Below are 27,084 nucleotides of genomic sequence, written 5' to 3'. Positions count from 1 at the left end.
ACAGATCCAAGAATCTCGAGCGTAAGCCTATAATTACCCGCCCATACTTGCATTTAACTGGCATATGCCAGGCATGGTTTATCCTTGTGGCTCTGGTGCCTTTGGATACTTCGACTGTACTCAGGATGTGACTGAACTCACTGTATGTCAAGCTTACGGCTAGTATCATATTGACGGTTAACTTACCAACATCCCAGAAAGCCAACTTCTCGTCGTCTGTCGGGGAAAAGACACCCATCTTTGTCAGATTCTCTCTCTACTGTGACTCTCGGCCGAGAATTTCAAGACGAGGCTCGTAACCCTCGAGGTTTCGCATCAAGTTCTACACCATGGAGGGAAACTACGACATTGTTGGACTCAACTTCGTCAGTCAAGCTATCTTCCCTGTTCATTTCCGAACTAACCATAGTTCAACCCGTCTTATTCTGCCGCGATCCCATTCAAGGATCAGACGTCGTCCGCTCTCAATACCGCAACCCAGCAAACTTCCTCGATCACGACACCCTCTTCGATCTCCTCGCCAACACTCCCGAAGCTAATCACGCAGGCCCCATGTTCTTCAGCGATCACGGAACTCCCCAAGGATGGCGCTTCAACCACGGCTACGGCTGCCACACCTTCAAGTGGGTAAACTCCAACGGAGAGTTCGTCTACATCAAATACCACTTTATCGCAAAGCACGGTCAAAAGCAATTCACCGATAGTGAAGCTATGCAAATGTGCGGTGAAGACCCTGACTACTCCAAGAGAGATCTTTGGGAGGCTACCGAGAATGGTGAGGAGATTGAGTGGACGGCTCATGTGCAGGTCATGGATCCTAGACAAGCGGATCTTGATAAGCTTGGGTTCGATCCTTTTGATGTTACAAAGGTTTGGCCGCAATCGCAGTTTCCGATGAAGGAGTTTGGAAGATTGGTGCTGAACAAGAACCCTGAGAACTTCCATCGCGATGTGGAACAAGCGGCTTTTTCGCCTGGCAGCATGGTTCCTGGTATCGAGGACTCGCCTGATCCTCTCCTTCAGTTCCGCATGTTCTTCTACCGCGACACTCAGTATCATCGCATCGGTGTCAATCTGTACCAAATCCCCGTCAATTGCCCTTCATGGCCAAGTCATATGCATCCCTCAACTTTGGCGGGCAGATGCGCGTTGATGCCAATCACGCGGACAACAAACAATATGCCCCCAACAGCTTCGCTCACAAGTTCAGACCTGATGTTGCAGAGACGCCGTATCAGGTCAGCGACAATATCGCAAGTAGGTTTAGTCACTATTGGCATGAGGGCAAGAAGAATGACTATGACCAAGCGAAGGATCTGTGGACGAGGGTTATGAGTGAGCAGGAGAAGAAGAACTGCTAAAACACAGCCAAGGGTCTTCACCGCGTCAAGTTTCCCGAGATCCAGGTAAGCAATCAGGCTATTTCTCACAAGGCTTGAAACTGACAGAAGCATAGAGCGAGTACTTGGCACAGGTGTACAACATCTCGGAGGATTATGCACAGGGCATTTATGATCTTCTGGACCAACCTCAATTTGAGTTCTCCAAAGTCAAGGAACTGGCTGAGACTGCGCAGGAGTGGTATAAGGAGCCCAAGTTCAGGCCTGGTCCTGGATCAAAATTGGCTGGATATCCTCCGTCTTCGGCCGTTTACCAGGCATAAGTGGCATATTGGACATGAATTTAGTGATTGAATTAAGCCTTTCCTCAGGCAATGCCGTTGTTTCCAGATACAATGCTGTACTCATCTGCCGACTTCCGTGTGACTTTCCATCCTGAATCCTTCGAGTAATCCTGGAGAATTTTGAGTTTGTATTTTCGATTTATCCGCTCAAAAACATCGTGAGATAATCGTGGAATGGAGTCGTGAGTGAAGTCTATGATGCTGACAATATGCAGAATCCTGGACCAAAAATGGAGATAAGCGGTGATAAAGAAGCGGAATAACTGCCATGGCCTGTGATAAACCCGATTCAATAGCGAAAACGCGCGAAGGATTCAAGTACATCAGCATTTAAGACAAGCTCACTCAATCATGTCCAAGTATATGTTGTCCATGTAGACTCATACACAGTCCCAATTCACCCTCACCAATTCACAAACATTCACAATCATGGCCCCGACAGACGCAGAGATCAAGGCCACAATCAAGGCCGTGGTCGACGACTTCAGAGGATGGGACCTTGCGCCGATAATGCACTATCCAAATGAAGAAGGCCTCGAATTCGAAGACATCTACTTCCCATCTGACGACGGCGTCCCTCTGGAAGGCTGGTTCATCCCCTGCAAGGGCTCCAACAAGATCATCATCGCTAACCATCCTCACTGGTTCAACCGCGCAGGTATTCCTTCGCATCTTGAACCTTGGAATCAACTCATGCCTGGGAATGATTTTGAAGTCAATTTCATCCCTGATTACAAGATTCTTCATGATGCGGGGTATAATGTTCTTGCGTATGATTTGAGGAACCATGGACTCAGTGGGAGTGGAAACCAGGGTCTCTTTGGCTTCTTCGAATGGCGCGATGTTCTTGGATCGTTGAAATATGTTCGTGGGAGAGAGGACACCAAGAACATGACGATTGGGCTGTTTAGTCGCTGCGCCGGTGCAAACGCAACACTCTCAGCGATGAGACATCGCCCTCAAGCCTTCAACGGCGTGCGGTGCATGATTGCGCCCCAGCCAATATCAGCAGGGTCCTCCATCGCAGTGATGCTTGACAAAATGGGCGCTCCGGCGTCGTACATGGAAGAAGCAGATCGGCAATTCTTCATGAAGACGAGCTTTCATATAAGTCAATTGTCGCCGCCGACTGATGCGAAGCACGCCAATGTGCCGACGTTTCTGTACCAGGTTCGCGAGGATCCTTGCACGACGCCGAAGGATGTTCAGTCTGTTTATGATAATATCCCTATTGAGGATAAGAAGTTGAAGTGGATTGAGGGGACGGATAAGCGATGGGATGGGTATACGTATTTTCAGAGGGAGCCGGATCAGTTCTTGGAATGGTTTGCGAAGTACATGAACTAGGTGTAGCATTAGACAATTCGAGTTTCCTATCATGGGTATATCATGTTATTATAATGAATCTATTAAACACAAACCAAGGGGTATCGTATATAGTTATGCTGAAACCACTGATACGGTAACAGCTGTCTGTTAGTATCGAGACTTTCACTGTCTCATGGCACTCATGTTCAAAAAGCCAAGGCCAGTTACTTCATTGGCCAAACACACCTCATACTGTGAAGTGCTCCCTCTGCAGTTGCCGTGTTGACCCCGTATCGCTAGCCACATCATCGTACTCAGACCTTCTCGCCTGCTTAACGATAACCTCCGTCCGTGTGGTCTTCTGAATACCCCTTTCCAATCGATCTACCAGCTCTATATCATCTGTATTCGCTTCGATAAAGGTAGTGTTGCCGCCAACAAACATTGCTGACGGTACTCTGATTTTTCCAGTCTGCTTTGAGCTCTTCTTTTGGGTGCTGTGGGACCTGGAGCCGGAGTAGTCGGGGTAGTCGCTGTTGTTGCTGGCCTTGACGACCTTGATGATAAGGTCTGCCATGTTCATTTCGATGTGGAGTTTGACTAGGTAGGCTAGAGGGTGGAATTGCACATAACTATAGAAAGAAGTTAGCAGTTTGACGGGCGACTTGGTCGAGTTGACTTACACAATGTCGTTCGGTAGGGACATCATTGCGATAAGGAGGATCTAGTCAGAATCAGTATGCATAAGAACAGTTCTTGGGCTGTGGAAGCATACATCCATAGTAATTGACACAGCAATCATGCCTAAGTTGAACCGAAACAGTTGAGTGTACTTGGTCAGGCCGTTCGCAATGAGCCTCGATCGCACGAGGTGGACAAAGTACAGGTTGAGTCCTGCATCTACCACTAAAAAGATTACCTTCTCAATTCTATCCCAGACTTTGTTGATGTCGACCCAAGTCTTGTTAACTTGAAGTCGAGCTGGGATCCAAATTGTGAATACACTGATGTTGATACATAATATGATGAGGAAGGAGTATATCTTGAGTCGCTTGGCATTTTGTCTGTTGACCATGAGGATTGCGATTCGGTTGATGATGATTTGAATGAGTGCTTGAAGTTGGATACACCAAAGGAAAACTACACCGTTAGCCTCCCCTTCTGGAATGCCAGGAAATTCAGGATGATAGCAACGGTATGACTTACTTAGAGTAAAGAAAACCGGAAACCCGCCCGGGATGTAATTTCGTAGATAACACCAAGTGACAGCGCTCATGATGCAACTGCTCGTCCACTCCAGCCATAACAGTATGATGTAGTGGTTCATCCTGCGTCCTCTCCTCCATGACTTGATGGTTTGTTGTACCCCTTTTGTGAACGTGAATAGTCCGACTCCGAGCGAGATTCCCCAAGCGATACTCGCAATATTCATGTCATTCTCGCCAGCATCGACTTCGATAAAGTTCGGACCCTTCCATAAGTCCCCCATGGCGATAACTGAGTCACTGAACTCGGGCAATCAGAAGCGTTCAGCAAAGAACTCGGGGGGAGAGAAAGGATAGGAAGAATAGAGACAAAAAAACGGGCGACAGAGTAAGCAAAAGATGGGAATCTCACCTACATATCCAACACAACATCGCCGCTAAGCCTTCAGATCTTGCGGATCCTGATGCATGCGCCCAAATTATAACGTTAATCCTATTGAAGGGTAAAAAGCACAGACGAAGCATCCATTCTCAGGATCCGCAACGATCGATCTTCGGCAGGGGATCCCAGAGCACAAGGCGAGACTCCGATCTCTGGTTGGACCGGGGGCGGAAGGTTATCATCCAGAGATCCTCAGGGCTGCATATCGGCTGGTACGATATGGGGTTCGTGCATGGTTGGTAGGAGATAGACGAGCATGCCTTTGGAGTGTATTACGAGTCGCCTCCGCGACAAATAACATGAAGATTGCTGAAGATATTGACGCTACCACGAAGTTAGCTAAAGTTGTGAACAAGTCGCTTGACAGCCCTACAGGTGAAACAAGCAGATGTTCCAGAAAACGTCTTGAGAAATGCTTCAGCATCACGGATCATGGAGTGACACTCTTCTTCGAGTCAGGTGGGCCCATGTCGCCGGCCGCATATTACCGCCAGGTACTTGCTTTCTGTAAGAAAAGAAATATGCCGACGAGACGAACTTGACACTATCGAACCTTGATTGGGGGAAAACGTGGTGAGTGGCAGGGAAGAGGAGAGCTGAGGTAGATGCTTTTGCGAAAATTGTCGGAGGGGTTGCTCGGTGAAGATCCGGGACTGATGAAGAGCAAAGGAAACTAGGCACGGCACTGCACTTAATGATGAAAAAGAAATTCTGGGTAGAATGGCAAATATTGAAGGCTTTTGATGATAGTTAAACAAGGCGGTTCCTTGTTGCAGATAATTCTTCAACAAAGACCAACAGAGCATCATCTACAGCGGGTCCCTCCCACTAAAGAAAATCCTACAAAAGCAAAACTGTAGACCCAATCTCGCAAAAATGAACTCTCACAAGTGACCAGATCTTGTCGTCTCATCTTTGTTCTCAGCTCCAAATTGCGGCTCAACATCCTCGTCGCCTCAATAGCAGACGATCAGGGTCTAGCACTATAGTTAGGTATGCACCGGTCGGTGGAACGGATGTTTCTAGCTTCAAGCCTAGAACCAATGGTCTAAGTGCACTGTGAAACATGCCACGTGCACTGTCGGCGTGTTTCGTACGCTATTCATAGCGGCCGCTGTAGGGCTTGGTGAGGCTGTAGTGGATGTTTTCACTGGAATAGCAAAGCAGCTTGTGTTGAGGAATTACCACTTGCTTATTGAATCGTGAAGATAGCAAAAAGAAAGTTTTCATATAATAGTACCCCAGCAAAAGAAAGCAGATCATTCGATCGCTACCTAACATCCTTTGTAACCATGCCCCGTAAGCCTGGACCCTGTCTTCGGCTCCGCTACGGCTCCCAGAAACGAAGCTGTTACAGAAATGGAATCGAAGAATTGATGGGCGGTCAATGCAGTCAAGAGTCATGCTTGTATGTAATTGGATGGGTATATCATCCACTGAGATTACCAACAATTCACTGCGGAGATGATGCTGGTGGTAAGCTCGAATGAGTATGATGTCATTGACTCTCTCAGGTCAAATCTCACTGCTTCATATACAACCGTACTCTCCCAGCCGGTCAATTATAACAAGTTCACATATCTGGAAATACAATTAAATAAACACCTCATAATGCTGTCATTGATGAATTCGAATCTCCATTTGCCTGTCAATTCACTGTCAATGAAGATCGTGCTTGGAAACATTGAAGTTGGTCATGGTGCATCTGCTCAAAGAGCGTTGACTCACCCGTGCATGGCCAAACACAAGGAATACCTCGATCAACCACTTTTGTAGATTTACGTTACGGGGCTGTGTAAAATAATAGATGGGTTTTATGGGCTTTGTACGATTGATTGGTAGTTGTGTCGATATGTGTTGTTCGTTGTGACCTTATCTTCACGCTCAAGCTTGTTCACAATGACTTGTCGACGGTCCGTCTCCAGCACCAGACGTCAAGCCTCAACGATCTGTCTGAAGTGTATATTAAAGCTACATGGAGAATCAGAGATTGCTGGTTCGAATTAGGTTCATACGTAGATCGTTTAAAGCTGCTGTTAACAGAAGTGCTGCGCAAAACATAGTAACAGAATCGGAGGTATAGGGTGAATATATGGGCAAGCATCCGAACCTCACGCAACCAAAAAAAACCTACTGAGTGCCACCAACACGAGTTGCACCAGAACAATAATCTTGAGTAGTTTACTCATGGCCTCTGTTGAATAGCTCCAACACTCTGATCAATTACTTATGACGATCCAGTGGTGGCAATCACCCCGCAACTCAGCAATCAACCATTTACAGTACAACCTACCAAGTGCTAAGCCACCATGACTCCCTCATAAATTCCTCTTCGAATCTTCACTTTCACGACTTCCGAAAATGCTCAAATTTATACCACCATGAAGAAGAGATCTCGCGCCTGTGAAGCCTGCCAGGCTCTCAAAGTCAAATGCGAACCATCACCCGAAGAGCCTTCCGTCTGTGAACGATGTTCTCGTTACAGTCTCACTTGTGTTCCCGCGGCGAGAAAGTGGCAAAGAGATAGGATTGCGGAGCTGGAGGAGCAAGTTAGGAATCTGCAGGATAAACTTGATGGTGCTACCAATTCGACGCTGGGATTGTCGACTTATGCTGCTTCCACGAGGGCGACTTCGGTGTTCTCTGATGGGGCTTGGCCGCAGACAAGTGCTGGGCCATCGGAACTGGGCTTTCTGGATTCTCGTCTAGACTACGATACTCAGCTTCGATGCCTGGAGATCTGCTCAACAAGGGCTGGACAGTTCTGGTACCTTATACCTCCCGTCAACACCGCCTCAGCACGCTCATGGCTAGACTCCCTACGGACAGGCGCACCCGTCAAGCTCATATCCATGCTCGCTTTCACCATATCCCCCTCCTCCGCAGAGATCGATCCCCAAGCCCAAGAAGACCTACGAATCAAGACCTTTGAAATACTCGGCCAAGCAGCCGTCGGTCTCAAGCGTCCCTCTCTAGATCTCATCCAAGCCGCGCTAATAACCGGTCTCTGGATCCGACCCTCCCTCGACTGCAACCACGGGAACCCGAACCAGCTCGTCTCGCTGGCACACGATCTCAGCGTGGAGCTTGGTCTTGGGGGTCCGGAGATGCAGACTTCTGCGCCGGCGTGGTTCTTCCGGATCCAGGGGCCGCTGACGCTGGAGATGCAGAAGATTTGGTTGGCGGGCTGGATGACTTCTACGATGAAGGCTGTTGGGCTGAGGAGGGCGCATGATTTTGATTGGGGAACGGCGCATTATGAGGCTCTGGGGGCGTTGGAGGCTGATGGGTCGGAGCCGTTGTTCTTGGAGATGCTTTATACGATTCGACTTCATGCAAAGGTTGCTAGTTCTCTTGAACTTTGCAATACTCGAACATTTCTCGACGTCAACTCTGATGTTGTAGCGACGACGAGGAATCAGGTCTACAATGATTTGAACGAGTTGAGCAACAGACCTCTTGCAGGCGATGTTCAGCTTCGTTTCTGGCGAATGCTCGTCGCGATACACGTCAACGAACCAGTCTTACACACAATCACCAACAAAACCCTCTTCACATCCCCCTACATCTCCGAGAGAATCGGTGTCCACGACTTTGCCCGCGGTCCCATAACCCCAACAACAGCAACAGCCCTGCACTCCATAGTAGAAGCCTGCCACCTGGCCATCTCCATCGTCCTCGAAATGGACGCCTCCACAATCCTATCCCTCCCGTCACTCTGCTTCGGCCCAGCGGTGAGCTACGCACTATCCATCCTCATAAAGGTCTGCGTGGCAGTGTCTGCACCAGGAAATACTTACGGTCGAATCCTCACCCGGGAATCCCTGCACGTGCGAGAAGCCATGCAGAAGCTCATATCGGTCAAGGAGGAACTGCTAAAACTCGATCCGCACATGGGCAACTGGAACACCAGGATCATAGGATCTGTGGAATGGCTGGGCGTTTGGCTGGATGATTACGAGAGTATTATTGAGCGCTATGAGGAGAATCTGCAGAGGGAGGTTGCAGAACAGGAAATCGAGGGACTCAGCCCCAATGGACATTTCTAATCAATTCCAACCTTTACACCAATCTAGTAATTTAATCTTTAGTCTCCGGTAGTAACATGCACCTTTATTCCCTGTAGCTCGAAATTTACTCCTGCAGACGTTTAGGTCCAACCATGTAAGCCTGCAGAAAGGGTCTAGAAGCCGTTAAATCGTACAGGGGTGTTTTTGGCGCCGGAATCTGTGTCCTGTCACTTACACGGGTACTTACACGGGTAGACTTACAAATGACGTACACGACTCTCGGGGAGGCTTTAAGGCTGTGCAATAAGCGATGAGGGCTGTGCTGGCAATTAAGCTTGTCTTTCCCCAGGGTCTTTTATGGAGACGGTGAATTTTGACCGTGGATTATATATGTGTTTGAGGTTTGAGACCCTGGTAGTTGGTGATCAACATCATGATCACTGAGCGTTATGCATGGGATGAGCGAGAGTCGATGATGCTTTGACTTTGAGGGAGATGCTTGGTATGGAAGCGATGAAGGATTTGTTTGAGGTTGTGGTTTGCTTCATGGAGAGATGTTGTGTATAAAGTGAAGAGAGAAGCGCGGCGAGAAGAGAAGTCTCATCACTCACAGCTTCACATCTTCAGCATCACAATATCACAATTGCCCTTAGCTTACCAGCTATCACCAACCTCATTATCGTCATCAACAGCAAAAACTTCAAGATGAAGTTCCTCAACCTCGCATCTCTCGCATCCGCCGTGGTCGCCCAATCCGACCTCGCCAGCATTCTCTCCTCCCAATCCGACCTCTCCACGCTCGCTGAGCTCCTCGCTCTCGTGCCCGACATCGCAGAGACTCTCGCATCCGCCAGCAACATCACCATCTTTGCTCCCACCAACGAAGCATTCGCTTCAGTCCCCCTCGACATTCCCGAGGGAGAAGCTATTTCTCAGCGCAACGACACCATCGCTGTTGGTGCTCTGCTGTCAAACCATGTCTTCAAGGGCTATTATCCTGCCAAGGTTGCTACAGATATTCCTGTGTTTGTGCAGTCGCTACTGGACTCGAGCTTTGTCAATTATCGTCAGCCGTTTGGGAACTTTACGGGTGGTCAGTATAATGGTATTGTGAAGGATGGGGACGATGTTGTTGTTATTTCTGGTGAAGAGACTTTGTCCTATGTGACTGAAGCCGTAAGTACTACTCCATCGCAGACATTGAACTGGCTCTAATAATTTGCAGGATATCAAGGTCGGTGACTCGGTCATCATCCACAAAGTCGATAAGCCTCTCAGCTTCGGTGCACCTCTCCAACTCTTCACCCGCCGCGACAACCTCCTCAACTTCAACGCCGCTCTCAACGCAGCTGATCTCCCCTACAACTTTGGCAACTTGGACCGCGACTCCTCCACTCTCGTCAACATTTCTGACTTCACCGTCTTCATCCCCAACGACCCTGCCTTTGAGGCTATCGGTTCAGTCCTCGAGAGCGCTGATCTCAAGACTCTGCAGGAAGTGTTGAAATACCACATTGTCGATGATGTTCTCTTCTCTACTGATCTGGCCAACGTCAGCGTTCCTAGTCTGCAAGGCGCTGATCTGACGTTTACTGTTGCTGAGGATGGAAGTGCATGGGTGAATGGTGCCAAGATTCTCTTCACAAATGTTCTTCTCTTCAACGGTGTCGCTCACGTTATCGATGGGTAAGCCATCCTTCTACTCTTAACATCCTACAATACTGACAGTAATAGTGTCCTCAACCCTGCCGACGATCCTTTTGACCGCGCTGATCTCAAGCCCGCTGCCGACGCTGATGACCGCCTTGCTTTCCCTGACGCTACACCCGTCTCCAAGCTCCCCTTCTCTGTCATTAGCTACGCCGACGACAGCCAGCCTACTTACACCACCCCCGAGCTTCTCAAGACACTCAAGGCCATTGACGTCTCAGCTCTTGCTACTGCTACTGCCACCGCTACCGCAGATGCTACCACTGCTGCTGGAGAGACTACTCCCACTCCTACCGGAGTCACCCCCGTTGTCAACGCCGCAAGCTCCAAGTTCGTCGCTGGAGGAGCTAGTGTTTTCGCTGTCCTTATTGCTCTCCTGATGGTTTAAGCTGTTGGTAGTTTGAAGTTGTCTTGGTAAAGCTCTTGTTTGTGCGAGTCTGTATTCTTTACCTTAATGCTCCAAATGCGGGTCTCTCAAGATCTAGAATCCTCTGGCCAGAGTAGATTAGCTTAATATCTTCAATTTACATCTTTTTTATACAAGAACAGACGTATTCCGAATCAGGGAGAGCAAGCGCCGAAGATTGGTCATGCAGACTCCATCTCGGAATACCGAGACTAGCGAGGGTCCGAGAGTGGAGATGCCGCGCGCAAGGATCGTCAGAGATGGTTTCCGATCGCGATACCAATTCCAATTCCGTGCTACGGAGGTCCGTACAACTTCACTGATTGATTTGTCAGATTACTCCTTGCTATAACACCCAACTGACTTCGTCCCTCGTTTTGCAATCATTCCAAACCTCAAGTAAGTCTCGTCATGAGAGCGCCCGTAAAAGCACCTTCGACTTGGGGTAGCACAGCTCGTCGTCTCGCATGTTGGTCGTTCTTCATCTTTATTTGCTACTGGAGTGCTGAATGGATCTCAGATCATAGAGGCGCCGTCTCTCAACTTCCCCTGGCCAGCACATTAGTCGCAGCACCAACAAGGCTCTACCAGCAATATTTGTCCGGAGCAAAGCCATTCAGTTCGTCTAGGTTCAAGCTACAGGAGCAGTCTCAGCCTATCAACATGGACTCCCAGACTAAGAATCTAGATGGTCTTAAGGAGCATCTCACTCATGAAAAGCTTGACGAGTTACGGGATTTCTGGTTTGAGCATATCCCAGAGGAGGCCAACCGCATCATTGCTCCTGGAGAACTGCAAAAGAGATGGTTCTTCTCGGACAAAGAGTTTGACAACGTCTGCGTGTAAGTCGCACACTTACTCTGAATTGGGTAGATCCTCTAACACATCCCAGCACTCGATTCAGCCCTGTACTCGAAGCCATCCGGAACGCTGGTGTTACATCCGCACAAGAGGTTCTGTCCGTTGCTCAGCCTCGGAACTCTCTAGACTGGCTGAGCCTTATCATTCTGCTCGACCAAATTCCACGCAACTCATATCGCGGCGGGAAATCATTCATATGCTTCACTTACTTCGACCCTATCGCACAGCAAGTCTCACTCGAAGCCATCAAGCAAGGCATCCCAGATAAAGCACCTGAGATTCGCTGGGTCTTCTCCCACCGCACCTGGTTCTACATGCCCTTGATGCACTCAGAGGATATATCTGCGCATGAAAAGGCAGTGGCTGCTTATGATCGGATCAACCAGGATATACTGAGCTTGCTAGATGGAACAGGCGGTGCAGATGATTACGAGAGGAAGGCAAGAGAAGTTGTGCAGGCGGATCCTGAAGCAGCAAAGTCAGTTGGTGAGACGAATAAGATGTTTGAGGAGAAGCATAGAGTTATTATCGAGAAGTTTGGGAGATATCCGCATAGAAACCAGGCGCTTGGGAGGGAGGCGACGCCAGCGGAGGTGGAATTTCTTGAGAGTGGAGGTGATACATTTGGTAGCTGAGATGCCTGAGCATGCATTAGTTACCTAGGGGAGGAAAGAAAACTCAGGACCTTAAACCTAAGTGATAAAATTCTTTAGGTAAATTTAGCCTAAGCTTAGGGGACTCTTTACTTAGTTTATTTTGACACCCTATATCAAGGTTCGGTATTTTCTTGCCCCCCGATGGTTACATAGCGGATCATTATGATCTGCACTATCAACAATGGCCTCATTGTGCTAAGATGCACGCACCATCAAACCAATTGCCGATCATATTCGCGTATCAATTATCAATGCGGGAGCGACCAGAAAGACACATGTTGTGGCGTATACCTGCAGGCCATCGATGACTTCAGAGGTAGTAGGTACATGTACAAAGCTGGAGTAAGTTCAGGATAAAGGCCTGCGCATTTCGAAGAATTAATTGTCCCAAAGTCAATCAATCGTTCAACCGCAACGCGTCTCATAGCGTATGCGAATCCTGTTCAGAGCCACGATACGCCTAAAGCGAATACGCCCGGGCAATTAAACGACAGCCGAAAACGCCCCTTTTCACCAATAGGAATCGACGGGTGCGCTAGTGTGACGCGCCAACTACCGACAGTCCACTAACAACCAGCGCCCGCCCACCAATTCCCCAGGGGCCTTTTTACGGTTCTGACACTCAATTGCCTAAACGGGCACCTCGGCGTGTCGGATGTCAAGTGATCCGACTCCCCAGCATCGGTAGTTGACCTGATGTCACAGTGCCATTGTTTACGCCCAACACCACTTTTCCTCTTCCAACTACTATATATACCAAAGCTGACATCTGTTCGAAATGGTTACTACAAGAGCGAGTTCTCGAGGCGAGAGCGTCAGTACTGAGAGTTCTACTACGATCGATATACCTTCTACACCCGCTACCCGAAAACGAACGATGAAGAACACAGACCCGAACCCCTCATTCTCAAATGGATCGTCCAAGAAACGCGCTTCTCATACGTGGCATCATACAGCCTCATCGACAACGATTCTCTGGCTGGCGATATCATTGCCCCTCGTCATATGGGATATAGGCTACGTCTTTGGCCGTCCTCACACCATGCCTGATGGTTTCCTCCACTGGCCATTATACGTCCCGTATGCGCTGTACGGCGAAGTCGATCATGTTTACGGATGGAAGGCGTTCAATGCCAAGAACGGCTTCACTGCCGCACAAACAGCGTTGAATGTTGTTGAGACGCTCATGTACTTGGTGTATTTGTACATGCTGTGGACGCGTGCGGACAAGACGCTTGATGGCGCGAAGAGGACTTTGAGTGGACGTGATGGTGCGTTGGCTGTTGTCATTGGCTTTAGTGCTGCTGTTATGACGCTGAGCAAGACAATCCTATACTGTAAGTGAGTCTGTCCTATTTATGAGATGGGATCTAACGGACTTAGGGGCCAATGAGTATTATAGTGGCTTTGACAACATTGCTCACAATACGCCTATGGACCTACTCACTCTTTGGATAATTCCCAAGTAAGTATCAAGACGCCGTGCTAGAATTAATGCTAATTCTTCATCAGTGGTGCCTGGATTGTCCTTCCGACCTACATGATCTCCAAGTTTGGGGGAGATATTCTCGATGGCTTGACACTTGCTTCAAGCCAATCGGTAAAGGTCGAATAGAATAAGCACGAAGGGTCTGGTTGAGCGTCTCCTTTAGTATTTAGCGAATATGTATGAGGAATGAGAGATGATGTGTAATACGAGGGTGGGTTCTGGCGCTTTTGACAATTAGATGTATATGGACAAGGCAATGTTACGAGAACAAATTGATTTTGACTATTGTTTGAGTATCCACATTTAGTCCGAGAGGAACATCGCAGTAAGAGCAACTGACATCAACATATGATGATTAACTACTACCCTTCCAACCTCACCCGTACCTCCCACAGCAAACATAACAAAGCTAGCTATAACTATCGTCTAGACATGTCATTTCATAAAGAAATAGGGGTATTCGCTTATAACAACCAAACAAAGAACAAAGAAAAGAACGCGTCAAGCGTAATAGCAACCACAAATCTCCTCCTCAGCAAATTCTCATTCTCATCTCATATCAGTCAGCCCTCCCAAATCAGCATACTGCTCCCAAGCAGGCATCATATCATCATCCTCCTCCGTCATCTCTCCCGGACTCTCCATAAACGTCTGCATCGCCGCCCAATCCGCATCCTCATTCACGATATACGGCTCCTCCACCTGCGTCTTGATCCGCAGCGGCTGCGGAAACATGCTGTGTCGTCTGCTCTCAACTTCGTCTGCGTAGCGCGAGTCGGAGAACATCGCGCTGATGGGCCGGCTGCGCTTGGAGACGCGGCCGGACATTGAGCGTGCGACCATGGACATTACGTCGCGGCGGCGCTCGCGGCGTGCTTTTACGTCTTTGGGGATCGTGGGCTCGACGTAGCACTCTGTTAGGGGGGGAGTGTCGAGGGGTGATTCGGTATCGTTGGTTTCGATGCTCTCGGGGGTGGTGTTGTCTGTGTCGTCTGTTTTTGTGTCGCTTCCGTCTGTGTCGAGGTTCACATCGTTTGTACCGTTGCCGTAGCCGTGGACAACGATTTCGTGGTAGGTTGGTCGTGAAGGTGGTGTGATTGATTGAGGGGGTGTGGTAGTGGGTGATTTAAACATGCGCATTGATCGTCGGATGGTAGAGGAGCGGCTGAGTGCCTGTGTGAATGAGTTTGAGCGCGATGGACGTGAAGGCATTGATGCTCGACGTTCCATCTTGCGATTATCGTGTTGGGTCTGGGGACGGTCTCGGTGAGTGAGAGCGAAGTAGTCGATGTCCGGTTTGATCTCAATCTTTCCAAAGGAATCTTCTCCTGCGTCTGCAGCACCATCCGGTTGCACACTCCAGGTCGGCCCGCTAGTAACGTACTGGGTCTGGCGTCTCAAGATGCGGTCCAGATCGCGAGGTGTATCCCAGGGCGGAAGCTTGTCGGTCAATGCAGACAGACTGTAGTGAGCTTCGTTGATCTCGTCCTCTTGCAAATCGGTCGCTGTGTCTGTTGCGTAGCGGAGGACTTGGTATGTTGCGTAGATGAGAATCCATCGGACCTTGCGAGCATCCACCAGCGATACCTTTTCCTGCTTGTCTGCCTTGTTTGGTGACATGATGGAATCTTCTTCGAAGCGTCGATATGCTCTCACAAGGTCGTTCTGTGCAACTCCTGGTTTCATCAAATTTGAGGCGTTGATCAGCGCTGTGTGAGCCGTTACTCTGCGATCTGATCTAAGAGTCACACGTCCAGGAAACCAAGACATGCGCCGCGAGTTGTTGCTATTCGTGTCCGGTAGAAGCGGAAGCGGATGATCGAGAACATCGTATCCGTGCTCAAAGTCGAAAGATTGGACCAGTTGAATAGTGCAAATCCCTCCGTGTGCTGTAGGCGGCATGGTATGCGATGAGGTGTACTGGTCATCAACGAGTAGATCATACAAAGCCTCAAAGTCCTCACGCATAATCCGTAAAACAGCGGGATCAAACTGGTCGTTGCCAGAGCCCGCAGTCGGCGGGTAATATCCCAGCTTCGTCGTATAGAATGATAACAAAAAACTCCGGAAGCGCTCGAGGTGAGCTCGGGCGCCTGCTGAGACGCTCAAATGAGCCTCCGACAACTCATCGTCCAAAAACGTCCTCAGCATAGACGATGACCGCGTCATACGATAGTCTAGTTCGAGATGTCCCTTGCGTATGAGCTTGCGTGTTGAAGGGCTGAGCTCCTATTATCCTCGTCAGTGGCTGGCCTTAGCATTCTTGCTCAAAACAACAAACCTGGAACCCAGCATTTTCGAACAGGTATTCGCTCATGCCGACGCAATGTGTAAAGGCTCGAATGTACAGCTCCTTCATTTGAAAACACTCTGCGAGCTGCAGTATCGCCAACGCGTGGTTTGGCTGATTCGCCATGTCGAGGTAGCCCTCCTCGTCAAAATACTCCATCATATCTGAGACATTGTCGTCCACGCCGGATCGAAACTCATGCATACTGTGGAGAAGACCAATGAGAGCGTTGCCGAGACTGTATCCGACCATGGATCTTCGAAACACCCAGGCGAAGAAATTGCGTGTTGCGAGGTGGTAGTTGAAAGCTTGCGTTTTATCTGTCGTCGGAGGTGGCGGGATGTATAGTTCGATTTTGCGTGTTGTGTTTTTCTTACTCCATCTCATGAGCTCGCGAAGATTGGGTTTTTGGACGCCCTCCCACACTAGGAATCTTTGGATGAGGGGGTAGCATTGGGCTTCGAGGAGTGCTGAGAAGGGGACCTTGAAGGAGGGACCTCGTTGAGAATGACCTTTTGCGTGGAGATGCACCATGCAGTTTCCATTTCGAAACCACAGTTCAGGGTCCTGTTTCTGTAATTAGACACTCAGTTTCATGAGTAATTCCTCGATCGACTCACTCGTCGAATGTTGTCCCATTCTGTGCACGTTCTCGCAGCTCCATCCCACCGCTTCACGGTCGGATGATGATCCATCCTCCCATTCACAAAAGCGCTGAACCGCAGAGAACTCTGTCGAGAGTTAACCTGTATAGACGGCATAGTGAGGGAGTCGTATATATGTGTTTTTGGCCAGAATGCCAAAGACATCAACGATCGAAAGCAGCTGAACAAATCTGCAACCAGCCGCGTCGTCGGGATGTTGCAGGTCAATGAGTCTTTGTTCGTTAAATCCCCCTGCACTTTTTAGAGAAAAAAAAAGGTCCCTGTCGTTTCGTTTACGAGCGCGTAGAATAAAAAAACCCCATCACAACTCAAGTGATACGGCCATATCGAAGGGGAAAAAGACGTCAGGCGCAGGGTTCCATGACGGGTCCTACGTAAGAGATCTCCAGAAGATTCAAGACAAGACGAAAGATCTCAGACCTCGCCCAGGGGAGGGAGGGGCATACGGCCATGTTAATATTGGATCTCTCTGGTCTGCTCTGCGCTGCGCTCAACTGTCACAACGCACCAAGCCTAGCCTTGCCCAACAGGGTGAACCCTTGAACCCGGCAAGACAGGGCCCCGACGGCCGGAATTTGAATTCAAGCCAAGGCCAAACCCAAGAGGTAAGACACTATCAAGCCACCGCATTAGCGTCTTTTTCTCTCTCATTGACTAGGGGTGTTGTCGTCTTTGAGCTGGTTGTAGATCCCTGCAGGCCGCTCGCCTATTAACTAGAGCTATGAGGGGCTATGAGCTGGCTCTTGACGTGGTTTGTCTTGTTTGTTGTAGAGCACTGCATACTACTACTCCATACAGAGTGCTGAGCCCATAGATGATCAGTGCTTAGTGATAAAAAAGCAAAAACTGTCAATTTAGTCGCGAACCCAAGAACCTGGTATGAGACAGAAAAGTATGTATCGTACACCGTTTGCCGTTTGTTAGCCCATTGGACTCTCCGATCCGATCTATCGAGCATCTCGAACACCGCCCACCGAAGCTAGTCACTCATTACCTTGGGCTGCGCAATACAAGTACAGTAGAGAGAAGTTGGTGTGTGTCTCTGCATGATGCATCGACAGTCACACAAACACCACGAACAGAATCAATGATGATGAATGATCATCGCTCTTTCAGCCGGTCGTCCCGGGCAAACTCGAGCAAGCAATCTTGAAGAGAAAGTGGCGTAATCTCTTTCAAGGTCAACGAAATTGTGTTAATCTGTGACGTCCCGAAATTTCGGGAATTAAACAAGGGACTCTATTACTCCACGGGTCTTGTCTTTGTTGGGCAGATTTAGATCCATTTTCTTCAGCTCCACTGGGATATGCCAGATTATACAGCAAGGATCATCTACAGCTACAATCCCTGGCTCTTTACGGAGTAGTTATACGACAATTATTTCTTCAACCTCCATTTATTACTCTCAGTTCCCGTCTGACAACGAATTGTCCCTCAACTTGTGGATGGCAACCCAACCCAAGCTCCTCTCCTCAGCCGCACCGACTGAGGACGCGAAGGCGTCGGGAGACTTTCAATACTCGAACCATTTTGGGGAATTCAGCCAAGCCTAGTTTTCTGCTTGGACCAAGGGGCAGGTCCAGAGACTCCAGACAGGACAGAGCTAGAGTCAGCCCAGACCAGGGGCCGGACCTGACCATCACTCGTTCTGGCTCTAGCTCGACATGCAGAGTAAGCCAAGCATGAGGTCTTGTTCTGTCATCATGAATCAATAGCCTTTGACCATCGTGAACTAAACACCGCTCTCTCAGCCTCTCTACCCGTAACTCATGTAACCCCGCAATTGCAATGTCGTGCAGGCGTCATATCATACCCAGAGCCAGCCAGGCAATATCGACTGAATAAAGTATTAATGGAGACCGGAATCCGAGCCGTCGGCTTCGGAACTACACTCATAAAATCAGAAGGGATTATCGTTGAGCAAAAGCCCTCTTCACAAGACAAGGCGAGACGAAAACGCTCGTTGACAAGCTTGAGCTTGTCTGTTGTATGTCAGACTCTTACGGTCTAGACGCATCTGGTTCCAGATCCCGTCTTTCGCTTCCCGCCTTACTAGCTGAACTCGCCACTAGCAAATCGTCTCAAACGAGGTGGGAAACTTTACTGCGTCGTGGGCGGGATGAAATGGCATTCAGGGTTCGAGCTTGGAGCATTAGCCGCTCTCAGTTGTGTGTTTCACCAAGCGAAGCTTCGACCACCACCAAAGGTCTTTTTTCCTGGCAACGCCACAGTCTCGGAATGCATGAAATGTGCTGAATACTCCACCTCTGTACCTGTGAATTCTTAGACGGCCTCTCAGACGCGTGTTGTGGCCCAGACCAGCATTGCTTCAAACAAAATCGATTTCTAACATTTAACTTGATACATAACGCCTTGCCAATAACCCCAACTGAAGAAGAATTCTTCCAGCATTCGTAGCGTAGTTCTCAAGCCTTCTGAAGCAGCCCAGAAAGCTTCTCCACTGTCATGTCTTGAGCCAAAAGCTCCATCATACTAACATTCGTCTTGAACGTCTGATACATCCAATGTCGGAACTCACTCGCAATCATACTGTCAATCCCCATGGCGTTCAAGCTAGTATCCAAGTTGAGCTTCTCGACGGGGATCCACAACAGGCGACTCAGACGATCGGCCACTATGTCCTTGATGTCACCACTCTGCAACTTGCCAGCTCCAGATGTGCTACCACCAGCGCCGCGGTTGCTACGCAAGGCATGCGTGCCAATGATGCTCCAGCGTGCGTCTCGCTCCCAGAGAGGCACCGGAACGGATCCCTTGTCGAGGAGCTCGCGGAGTTTGGTTGGTTCAGTGCCCAGGGCGAGGATCTCATCTGTCTTCCAAGCGCCAACATCGTCGCGACGGAAGAGAGCCGTCTCAAACAACTCCATGAGCTCACGACCAACTGTCACGTAATGGCCGTTGCGGATAAGATGCTGCATATTGCCCTGGTTGCGACCCATGAAACCAACGTCACCGACAACACCGAGACTCACGGTTGTGCAGGGCAGGCCCTGGCGATGTCGGAAGCGACAAAACTCATCCATGAAGCAGTTGGCTGCCGAGTACGAGGCCTGTGTAGCGGCCCGACAGATGGAAGTCAACGAAGCCAGAAGGATGAAGAAGTCCAAGCCGTAACCAAGCTTCCGACTCAATCGATGCAGGTTGTAGTTGCCCTGGATCTTGGGAGAGAATGTTTCGCGAGCCTCAGAACAGCTCAGTTTATCGAATTCCATGTTGCGCAGGACCAGAGCCGAGTTGATTATGCCGCGGATCGGTTGCCCAGATATCGTCAGAGCACGATACACGTCGCTCTCATTGGCGACAGAGCCCTGCACATGAATGACTGTAGCACCCATCTCTTTGAGTTGCTCCGCGTTTTCAGCTGTGTCGCCGGATAAGGGAGAACGGCTCATGAACACCATCGTCTTTGCGCCCTGCTGGACCATCCACTTACTCAAGAACGCGCCGATGCCACTAAGGCCACCAATCACCAGGTACGCGGCTCCTGGATCAAATCTTGGCTTCGGGGGCACATGGAGATATGGAATAACGTCTTCGTCTCCAAATGAGAGAACAAGCTTGCCGACATGCTCAAAGCGTGAGAAGTCTGCGTACGCGCCGCCAATGTTGGATGCAGGATAAGACTTCCAAGACAGAGGTCTTATCTCTCCAGCTCGGTACTTATCTCCGATCAGGGCAAGGACATCGGTCAGAACCTTGTGGCGCGTGGCCGAGATGAAGTGAAGGTCTACCGCAGTAAAGGTAACTCCTTGGGCAAACTTCTGCAGGCTCAATGAGCCATTGTCGACAATGTCAGCCTTTTTGAGCTCAACAAAACGTCCGAAAGGAGCAACAAGAGGCCAGGTAACTTGGTGAAGATAGTCTCCTTGAGAAGTGTTGAGGACGATGTCGAAACCTCCGCGATCAGCTGTTGCGGCCTTTAGGGTCGCATAGACAGTTACATCACGGGAGGGGAAGATGTGATCTGCGGGGATACCGATCTGGTAGCGCAACATGTCCCGCTTGGCCTGGGTACCTGCTGTCACGAATACCTCTGCGCCGTGCATGCGGGCAACTTGGATAGCCGCCAGTCCAAAGCCTCCGGTCGCGCTCTGGATGAAGACAGTCTCGCCTGGCTGCACGCGCGCAACATTGACAAGTGCGTACCACGCAGTACAGTAAGCCGACGGAAGAGTGGCCAACGCCTCAAAACTGTCTCGAGTTGACGGGGCAATCTGGCAAGCATAATGAGGGAGACGAGCGACGTTTCCGAATTTGCCAGGCCACATGGCAAACACTCGATCGCCGACCCCAAGGCTCTTTACATCCGAGGCCACACGAGTGATGACTCCAGAGAACTCAGAGCTCAGCTTGTCGGTGTCATAACCACCAGCCAATGCGCTCAGTTCCTGTATTCCGTTAGTTCAATGTCGTCTTCTGCAAGATGGATCAAGGATAGCTTACCACGTAGTTCATTCCGTACGCTTTGACCTGGACTTCAACGTAGCCAGGCTCTAGCACTCCACTGAGCTCCTCGTCTGGCTTGAACACAAGGGCACTAAGGCGACCTGCATCGGTTGTGGTTACTTGTAAAGGACCCAGTTCCTTCAGTGGTTTCTGCACGATCGAAACGTCGTCCCCTTGGGAACGTGAAAAGTCGTCAGTTAGGCGTTGATCTGGTAGAAGTCGCGGGATCAACCAGCGGCCATTGTGCTGGCGGAACTGCATATCCTTTGACACATGCATGATGCTCTCACGGCGGATGATCTCCTGAGCCATCTTCAAGTCTCGCGGTGCTGACAACTCAAAGTCCATGGACCTGGCTGTCAGGTCGGGCTTGAGGTCGAGACACTGCAAGAAGCCGTTGACGATAGCGGCCTCTGGATGCTGGCCTTCCATCAAACCACCTTGAGTGACCCAGAGAATGCTGCTGACCTCGCGCACCATTTTCTGGAACTCGAGATAGGCAGGCTCTTCGATAGTTGGCCAGATCAGCTCTTCCAACTCGGCAATCACAATGACGCGCGAGGTACCATCCCAAGCGGATGATCCTGGTTCAGCATGCTGTACTAACCGGCGGTGATAGACAGACAACCCTTGTTGCTTTGCAGCGTTCTCGATCTCGCGAGCAATAGGGGTCACCTTCTCCAGATGCACCAAGGTAATGGTTTGATCCCGAACTTCAGGTTTCGCCTCAGCCTCCAAGGCGGCGGCAGTAAGAACAGTGAAGCCGAACCACTCTTCTGGAATATCGTTGACAGATAGTTCAGGTGCAGAGAAGCCAGCTTTGGGGAAAGCCTCCGCCCACTGTTCAGGTGTCAAGAAGGGGTGACGAGTGCGTCCCTCATCATAGCCTTTGTAAAAGCCCGGGAAAAGACCCTGCGGTAGAGGTTAGAAGTGTGTCAATGTTAAGGCTGTCACTGCTCATAGTACTCACCAAGGTAAAGGTCTGGTCATGATGTTCAGCTGTAATCTCGGATAACAGAATCTTTCCACCTGGCTTGAGGAGCTTGCGAATATTCTTTAGAGCATTCACGACATTGGCAGTGACGTGAACAACACAAGAAGCAATGACCAGATCGTATGACTCTGGCTCAATGCCTTGTTCTTCTGGCGTCTTTTCCATGTCATACAACCGATAGTCGATATCTTCATAGTTTGAGAACTTCTCCTCACCCTGAGTAAAGAATGAGGTTGAGACATCGGTGTAGGTGTAGCTGGAATAGCGTTTGGTGCCCCCCTTGGTAAGGGAGTTCAGGACAAAGCCTGTAGCTGAACCAGTACCAGCTCCAATCTCCAGGATCTTCATCGTTGGGTTCTTGTAACCCATGACCTCTATGACGCGCTCGAACTTGTCGTATATGAGCTGCGTCTCGTAGAAGAGACCTAGAAGGCCGTCCTTAGTCGCAACCTCCAAAACGGGTTTCTCGCCGTCAATAATGTGATGCAAGTTGTCATACAGAGCCCATGACAACTTCAAACCCTCAGGGCCCTTGGGCCTTTCTGCTTCAATGGCCGCGTGGCGCTCTTCCAAGGACATATTCCACATGTCTGGAAATTCCTTCTCGGTGAGCTTGAGTAGCCAGTGAGCCCACTCCATGAAGTGCTTATTCTCGACATTGAGAGGCTCACGAGTCATGAGCTCAGGGTATTTCCGGGAGAACTGGACAATATACATGCGCACAAGATATTCACGATCCTGTCGGGAGTACTCATATTGCTTGGGCCAGTACTTGTCTGGTGGGAAATAAAGTTCCTCTGACTCTTTGGTGATGGCGTCGTAGTCATCGTCCCAGGAAATGCGCCAGAAGGGTTCGCGCTTCTTCGATTCGGTGCCATTCTCTCCGCCGGCGGGTATACCAACAAATCGAAGACCGTCTAGACTGAGAATAGTGTTTCCCGCCGAGTTCTCAAGTTGGGAAGCTCCGTACAATCCTTTGAAGCCGACGAAGTTGCCACTGGAGTGGAGCGTTGCCTCGTCAAACTTGGCCTCGTTCTCAGTCACGGTGAGGCGATCCACTGATACAGGGACGTACGCCTGACCCGAAGTTGAGGTTCCAGCAGCAAGAACAGACAGCTGAAGACAGTTGTCTAGGACTGTAGGATGGATTACATAGTCTGACTCGTTCTCCAGGCCGGTCATGGCGGATGTGACATCGCCATTCATCACTGCCTTGGCGCGATGCTGCTTGGCTTCCAGACTTATCTGCGACAGGCGCCTAAAACTCGTGCCAAAAATAAGACCCTTACTAGCAGTCAAAGTCTCATACCACAGGCTCTCGGGGATGGGGGCAGCGAGTGCCATGTTGACCGCCTGCAGAGGTTTGACGCCATGCTGTGGCCCCTTGGCAACGTTGCTGATGCGCCCCTTGGCATGCTCAGTCGAGATGCCTTCCTTTACCGAGGAGATGTTAAACTCCCAGAAGAAGGCCGATGAGACATTGTTGCTAAGTGCTTGCTTCCGCATCGTCAGGAAGACCTCGATGTCCTCATCTACCATCATTGCCGCCCCAATTGAGACATCTTCAAGAACGAAGACTTCATGCGCAACATCGCGTATCTGCCGCATTGCTTCTATGGCCATGGAAATGAACCCGGCGGCAGGGAAGATGTAATGCTCGCCAACCCTGTGATCTGCCATCCATGGAACATGGTTCAGTGAAAGAACGTTGCGCCAGATGTGCGTGCTCAGCGCTGAGCCAGGAGTAAGGGATCCGAGTAAGTCATGTCTTGGGAACTTGCGATGACGCCATTCAACATCGGCTCTGGCCTCTTTGTTCAAGACTCGATGGTCCCAAGGGTATAGCGGGAAGCTGGTAAGGAATGTTCCAGCTTCTCCATTGACGCGAGCAAGGTCGACTTCAATGCCATGGATAGCCAACTCTCCAGCGGTACTCATGATGACATTGGCTGCATCTTCTTTTCGCTTCATTGCCGACAAATACTTGAACATACCGCCCGTTGTTGAAACAGACTTGGCGATATCCAGAATGGGTGAGCGCAGAGTCGAGTGAGGGCCAATCTCAACCACGTGCGTCATCCCTGCTTCAAACATCGCCGTCACAGCTGGTAAAAACGATACAGGTCTCTCCATGTTTTGTCGCCAGTAAGACATGGGGAGCTCGCTTTCAGCCCATAGCCTTCCCTCAACCGTCGAGAAGAAGGGTAGTTTGGCCGTGTCTTGAGAAACCTCGCGCTTCATCTTCTGCAGTGGAATGTCATACGCCTCAGCAGCAGGGTCCATGAAGCCAGAGTGGTAGGCAATGCCCTTGGTGGCAAGAAGACGGTTGAAGATCTTGTTGTCATCGCAGTGCTGCTTGATCTGAGTAACAGCGGCCTGATCACCGCTGAGAGTCACGCTTCTCGGCGAGTTGACCGCTCCCACCACGACATTAGCCCCCTCTGGAACAAGTTTGCGGGACTCAGCCTCAGAAAGGCCAACTGCTAGCATTGCTCCAGGGTCAAGAGTAGAGCTCGACACGGCATTGCCACGGTAAAAGGCCACTGCACATGCTTCACTCCTTGTTAGGTATCCGGCGGTATATGCGGCAGCGATCTCTCCAGCCGAGTGACCACCAGTCATAACTGGCTTGATGTTCCAATCAGCCAGGAGATCCACGAGCGCCACCTCAACAGCAATAGACATGAGCTGGGCAACACGGGGTTCGTCCATCTCACTGGCGGTAATGTCGGCGCACATCATCTCTTCGACGCTGTAGTCAGGCCCGTCGGGTAGTACTGACATGGCAGCATCAATGGCCTGGATAGACTCCCTGAAGGCAGGGAATTGCAACAGGTCTGAGCCCATCTTGGGCCACTGGGCACCCTGGCCTGTGAAGACGAAGCCAAGCTTTACGTCGTTGGGAACTTGGTCCGAAGTAAACACAGGCTCAGAGTTTTGGCTGTGGCTGTCAACGACGGCAAAGGCACGGTGGGAAAATAGAGATCGCTTGGAGAGTGTGTGGGCTATATCTGCCAGAGAATCTGTCTCGAGACGAGCCTTGGTTGCTTCAACAACCTTCTCAAGCGATTCCTTCTTTTTCGCGGAGCAGAGTAGCAAAGTCTTTTGGGGACCGGCATACTTGGACTCTCTGTCTGACTCCTTGGATACCGAAGAAGGGCTGGTGCTGCGCTCACTGCTGGTAGGTGGCGTGCTGCTTCCAAGCTCCAAATCTTCGCTCCCATAGTGATCTGCGAGAGCTGCCCTATGCTCACCGGGCCATTCCTTCATCACAGAATCCAGGCCCTCCACAATAACGTGGGCGTTGGCACCGCCATAGCCAAACGAGTTGACTGAGGCACGTCGGATTGGTATGTTGCTAGGCCAGGCAGTGGCTTCTTGGACCACATGGAGCTTCCAGTCTTCGAACTTGATGTTGGGATTGAAGTTTTCGATACCAATTGTGGGTGGAATAAGCTCATTCTCTATGGCTAGCACGGTCTTGATCAAGGCTGTGATGCCAGCAGTGGCTTCTGAATGACCCAGGTTTGTCTTAACTGAGCCGATGAGAAGAGGGTCGTCTTGCTCTCTATGCTCAGCAAAGACACTCCCCACTGAATGGGTTTCTATAGGATCACCCACGGGTGTTCCAGTACCATGGCACTCGAAATACCCCGTTTGAGTCAAGTCCGTGATGCCAGCATTCTTATAGGCCATGCGAATGGTTCTGGCCTGGCCTTCACTGTCTGGCTTGGTCATACCATCGCCCCGACCATTAGCACCAATGGCCGTTCCTCGAATGACGGCACGTATGGGTCTTCCGGATTTCAGCGCATCAGATAAGCGCATGATGTACACGGAACCAATGCCGTCTGCTCTGGCATACCCATCGGCGCTCGCATCAAAGGTATGGCAATGGGATGTCTTGGACAAGGCTCCAAGTTTGGTTGAGAACAGTTGGGCCTCAATACTCCGAATAGCGTTGGCAGCACCCACAAAGGCTGCATCACAATCGCCATTCTGAAGCCCAAGACAGGCTAAGTGCAATGCATAGATGGAGGAGGAACAAGCGGTGTCTACTGTAAAGCTAGGACCGTTGAGGTCGAGGGCGTAGTTGATTCGATTGCTCAGGATTGTGCCTGAGATACCTGTTGATGTGTAGGGGCTCATGAACTCAGAGTCCTTGAGTGCCATGAGTGCTTGGTCAAGACCAAAGTTGCCGATGTAGACGCCAGTCTTGGATCCGCGCAACTCTTGGGCAGAAACCCCAGCAGCCTCCGCAGACTCGAAGACAACTTCCATAAGTTGCTTCTGAGCTGGGTCCATGAGCCTAGCCTCAGCAGCTGTGATACCAAAGAACTCATTGTCGAATTCGTTCATGTCGTGCTTGAGGAAATAGCCCCCTTTTGTCACGACTGACCCTGGACGGACAGATTCGGGATGATACCACGAATCGATGTTCAGTCTTTCCTCTGGAAAGTCTGAGTAGCCCGACTCGCCATTTACAAGGAATTCCCAGAATTCCTTGGGGTTGTTGACACCACCAGGCAGACGGCATGCTAGTCTAGATGTCAATAACGGTGCTGGAAAGCCCAGGGGTAGACTACTTACACATGCCGACAATGGCCACGGGCTCTGGTGATGTAGCGTTTACCATGTTGAATGTATGATTGATTGTGATAGTTTATGATAGAAAGAATAGAAGGCTAACATCCAAGTGCATTGTTTAGTGATTGAATGTATTATACAAGACACTACTTAAATAAGCCAGCAACAAGCAGAGTCAGAGGTTATCACACTGCGCCTCAAAAGTGACACAAGGGCGTATCGGCAATGTCTCCTTTCCCCTCAGCCCTTAGTCACAGATGACGAGCCTCCGGTCGAGTTTCGTCAAGATCAAGAGACGTATTGAGTATCC

The 27,084-nt window shown here is 50.0% G+C and overlaps 9 protein-coding genes across 9 annotated transcripts; 6 read left to right on the top strand and 3 right to left on the bottom strand.

Annotated features, from left to right (window-relative positions):
• Positions 1-329: 329 nt before the first annotated feature.
• Positions 330-1,663, top strand: J7337_002248 (uncharacterized protein; the record flags this gene model as incomplete). The annotated part of the gene is made up of 5 exons (XM_044819980.1): positions 330-369; positions 410-1,089; positions 1,143-1,257; positions 1,369-1,406; positions 1,457-1,663. The coding sequence occupies 5 exons, from the start codon at positions 330-332 to the stop codon at positions 1,661-1,663; spliced, it is 1,080 nt and encodes a 359-aa protein (XP_044684280.1).
• A 450-nt stretch (positions 1,664-2,113) lies between these two features.
• J7337_002247 (uncharacterized protein) lies at positions 2,114-3,031 on the top strand (the record flags this gene model as incomplete). Its single annotated transcript, XM_044819979.1, has 1 exon — positions 2,114-3,031. One exon carries the CDS (start codon positions 2,114-2,116, stop codon positions 3,029-3,031), a length of 918 nt encoding a protein of 305 aa, XP_044684279.1.
• A 208-nt stretch (positions 3,032-3,239) lies between these two features.
• Positions 3,240-3,698, bottom strand: J7337_002246 (uncharacterized protein; the record flags this gene model as incomplete). The annotated part of the gene is made up of 2 exons (XM_044819978.1): positions 3,240-3,624; positions 3,676-3,698. 2 exons carry the CDS (start codon positions 3,696-3,698, stop codon positions 3,240-3,242), a joined length of 408 nt encoding a protein of 135 aa, XP_044684278.1.
• A 3,322-nt stretch (positions 3,699-7,020) lies between these two features.
• On the top strand, positions 7,021-8,688 carry J7337_002245 (uncharacterized protein; the record flags this gene model as incomplete). Its single annotated transcript, XM_044819977.1, has 1 exon — positions 7,021-8,688. One exon carries the CDS (start codon positions 7,021-7,023, stop codon positions 8,686-8,688), a length of 1,668 nt encoding a protein of 555 aa, XP_044684277.1.
• A 666-nt stretch (positions 8,689-9,354) lies between these two features.
• Positions 9,355-10,747, top strand: J7337_002244 (uncharacterized protein; the record flags this gene model as incomplete). The annotated part of the gene is made up of 3 exons (XM_044819976.1): positions 9,355-9,825; positions 9,875-10,335; positions 10,384-10,747. The coding sequence occupies 3 exons, from the start codon at positions 9,355-9,357 to the stop codon at positions 10,745-10,747; spliced, it is 1,296 nt and encodes a 431-aa protein (XP_044684276.1).
• A 681-nt stretch (positions 10,748-11,428) lies between these two features.
• Positions 11,429-12,261, top strand: J7337_002243 (uncharacterized protein; the record flags this gene model as incomplete). The annotated part of the gene is made up of 2 exons (XM_044819975.1): positions 11,429-11,607; positions 11,658-12,261. The coding sequence occupies 2 exons, from the start codon at positions 11,429-11,431 to the stop codon at positions 12,259-12,261; spliced, it is 783 nt and encodes a 260-aa protein (XP_044684275.1).
• Positions 12,262-13,324: 1,063 nt separating this feature from the next.
• On the top strand, positions 13,325-13,897 carry J7337_002242 (uncharacterized protein; the record flags this gene model as incomplete). The annotated part of the gene is made up of 3 exons (XM_044819974.1): positions 13,325-13,619; positions 13,666-13,747; positions 13,795-13,897. The coding sequence occupies 3 exons, from the start codon at positions 13,325-13,327 to the stop codon at positions 13,895-13,897; spliced, it is 480 nt and encodes a 159-aa protein (XP_044684274.1).
• Positions 13,898-14,320: 423 nt separating this feature from the next.
• J7337_002241 (uncharacterized protein) lies at positions 14,321-16,822 on the bottom strand (the record flags this gene model as incomplete). The annotated part of the gene is made up of 3 exons (XM_044819973.1): positions 14,321-16,000; positions 16,053-16,628; positions 16,682-16,822. 3 exons carry the CDS (start codon positions 16,820-16,822, stop codon positions 14,321-14,323), a joined length of 2,397 nt encoding a protein of 798 aa, XP_044684273.1.
• A 2,330-nt stretch (positions 16,823-19,152) lies between these two features.
• Positions 19,153-26,823, bottom strand: J7337_002240 (Type I Iterative PKS; the record flags this gene model as incomplete). The annotated part of the gene is made up of 4 exons (XM_044819972.1): positions 19,153-21,135; positions 21,191-22,105; positions 22,164-26,725; positions 26,778-26,823. 4 exons carry the CDS (start codon positions 26,821-26,823, stop codon positions 19,153-19,155), a joined length of 7,506 nt encoding a protein of 2,501 aa, XP_044684272.1.
• Positions 26,824-27,084: the final 261 nt, after the last annotated feature.

This window comes from Fusarium musae, chromosome 2, assembly GCF_019915245.1.
Source record: "Fusarium musae strain F31 chromosome 2, whole genome shotgun sequence".
Classification (NCBI taxonomy): Eukaryota; Fungi; Ascomycota; class Sordariomycetes; order Hypocreales; family Nectriaceae; genus Fusarium; species Fusarium musae.
This window is presented reverse-complemented; position numbering and strand designations above follow the sequence as displayed.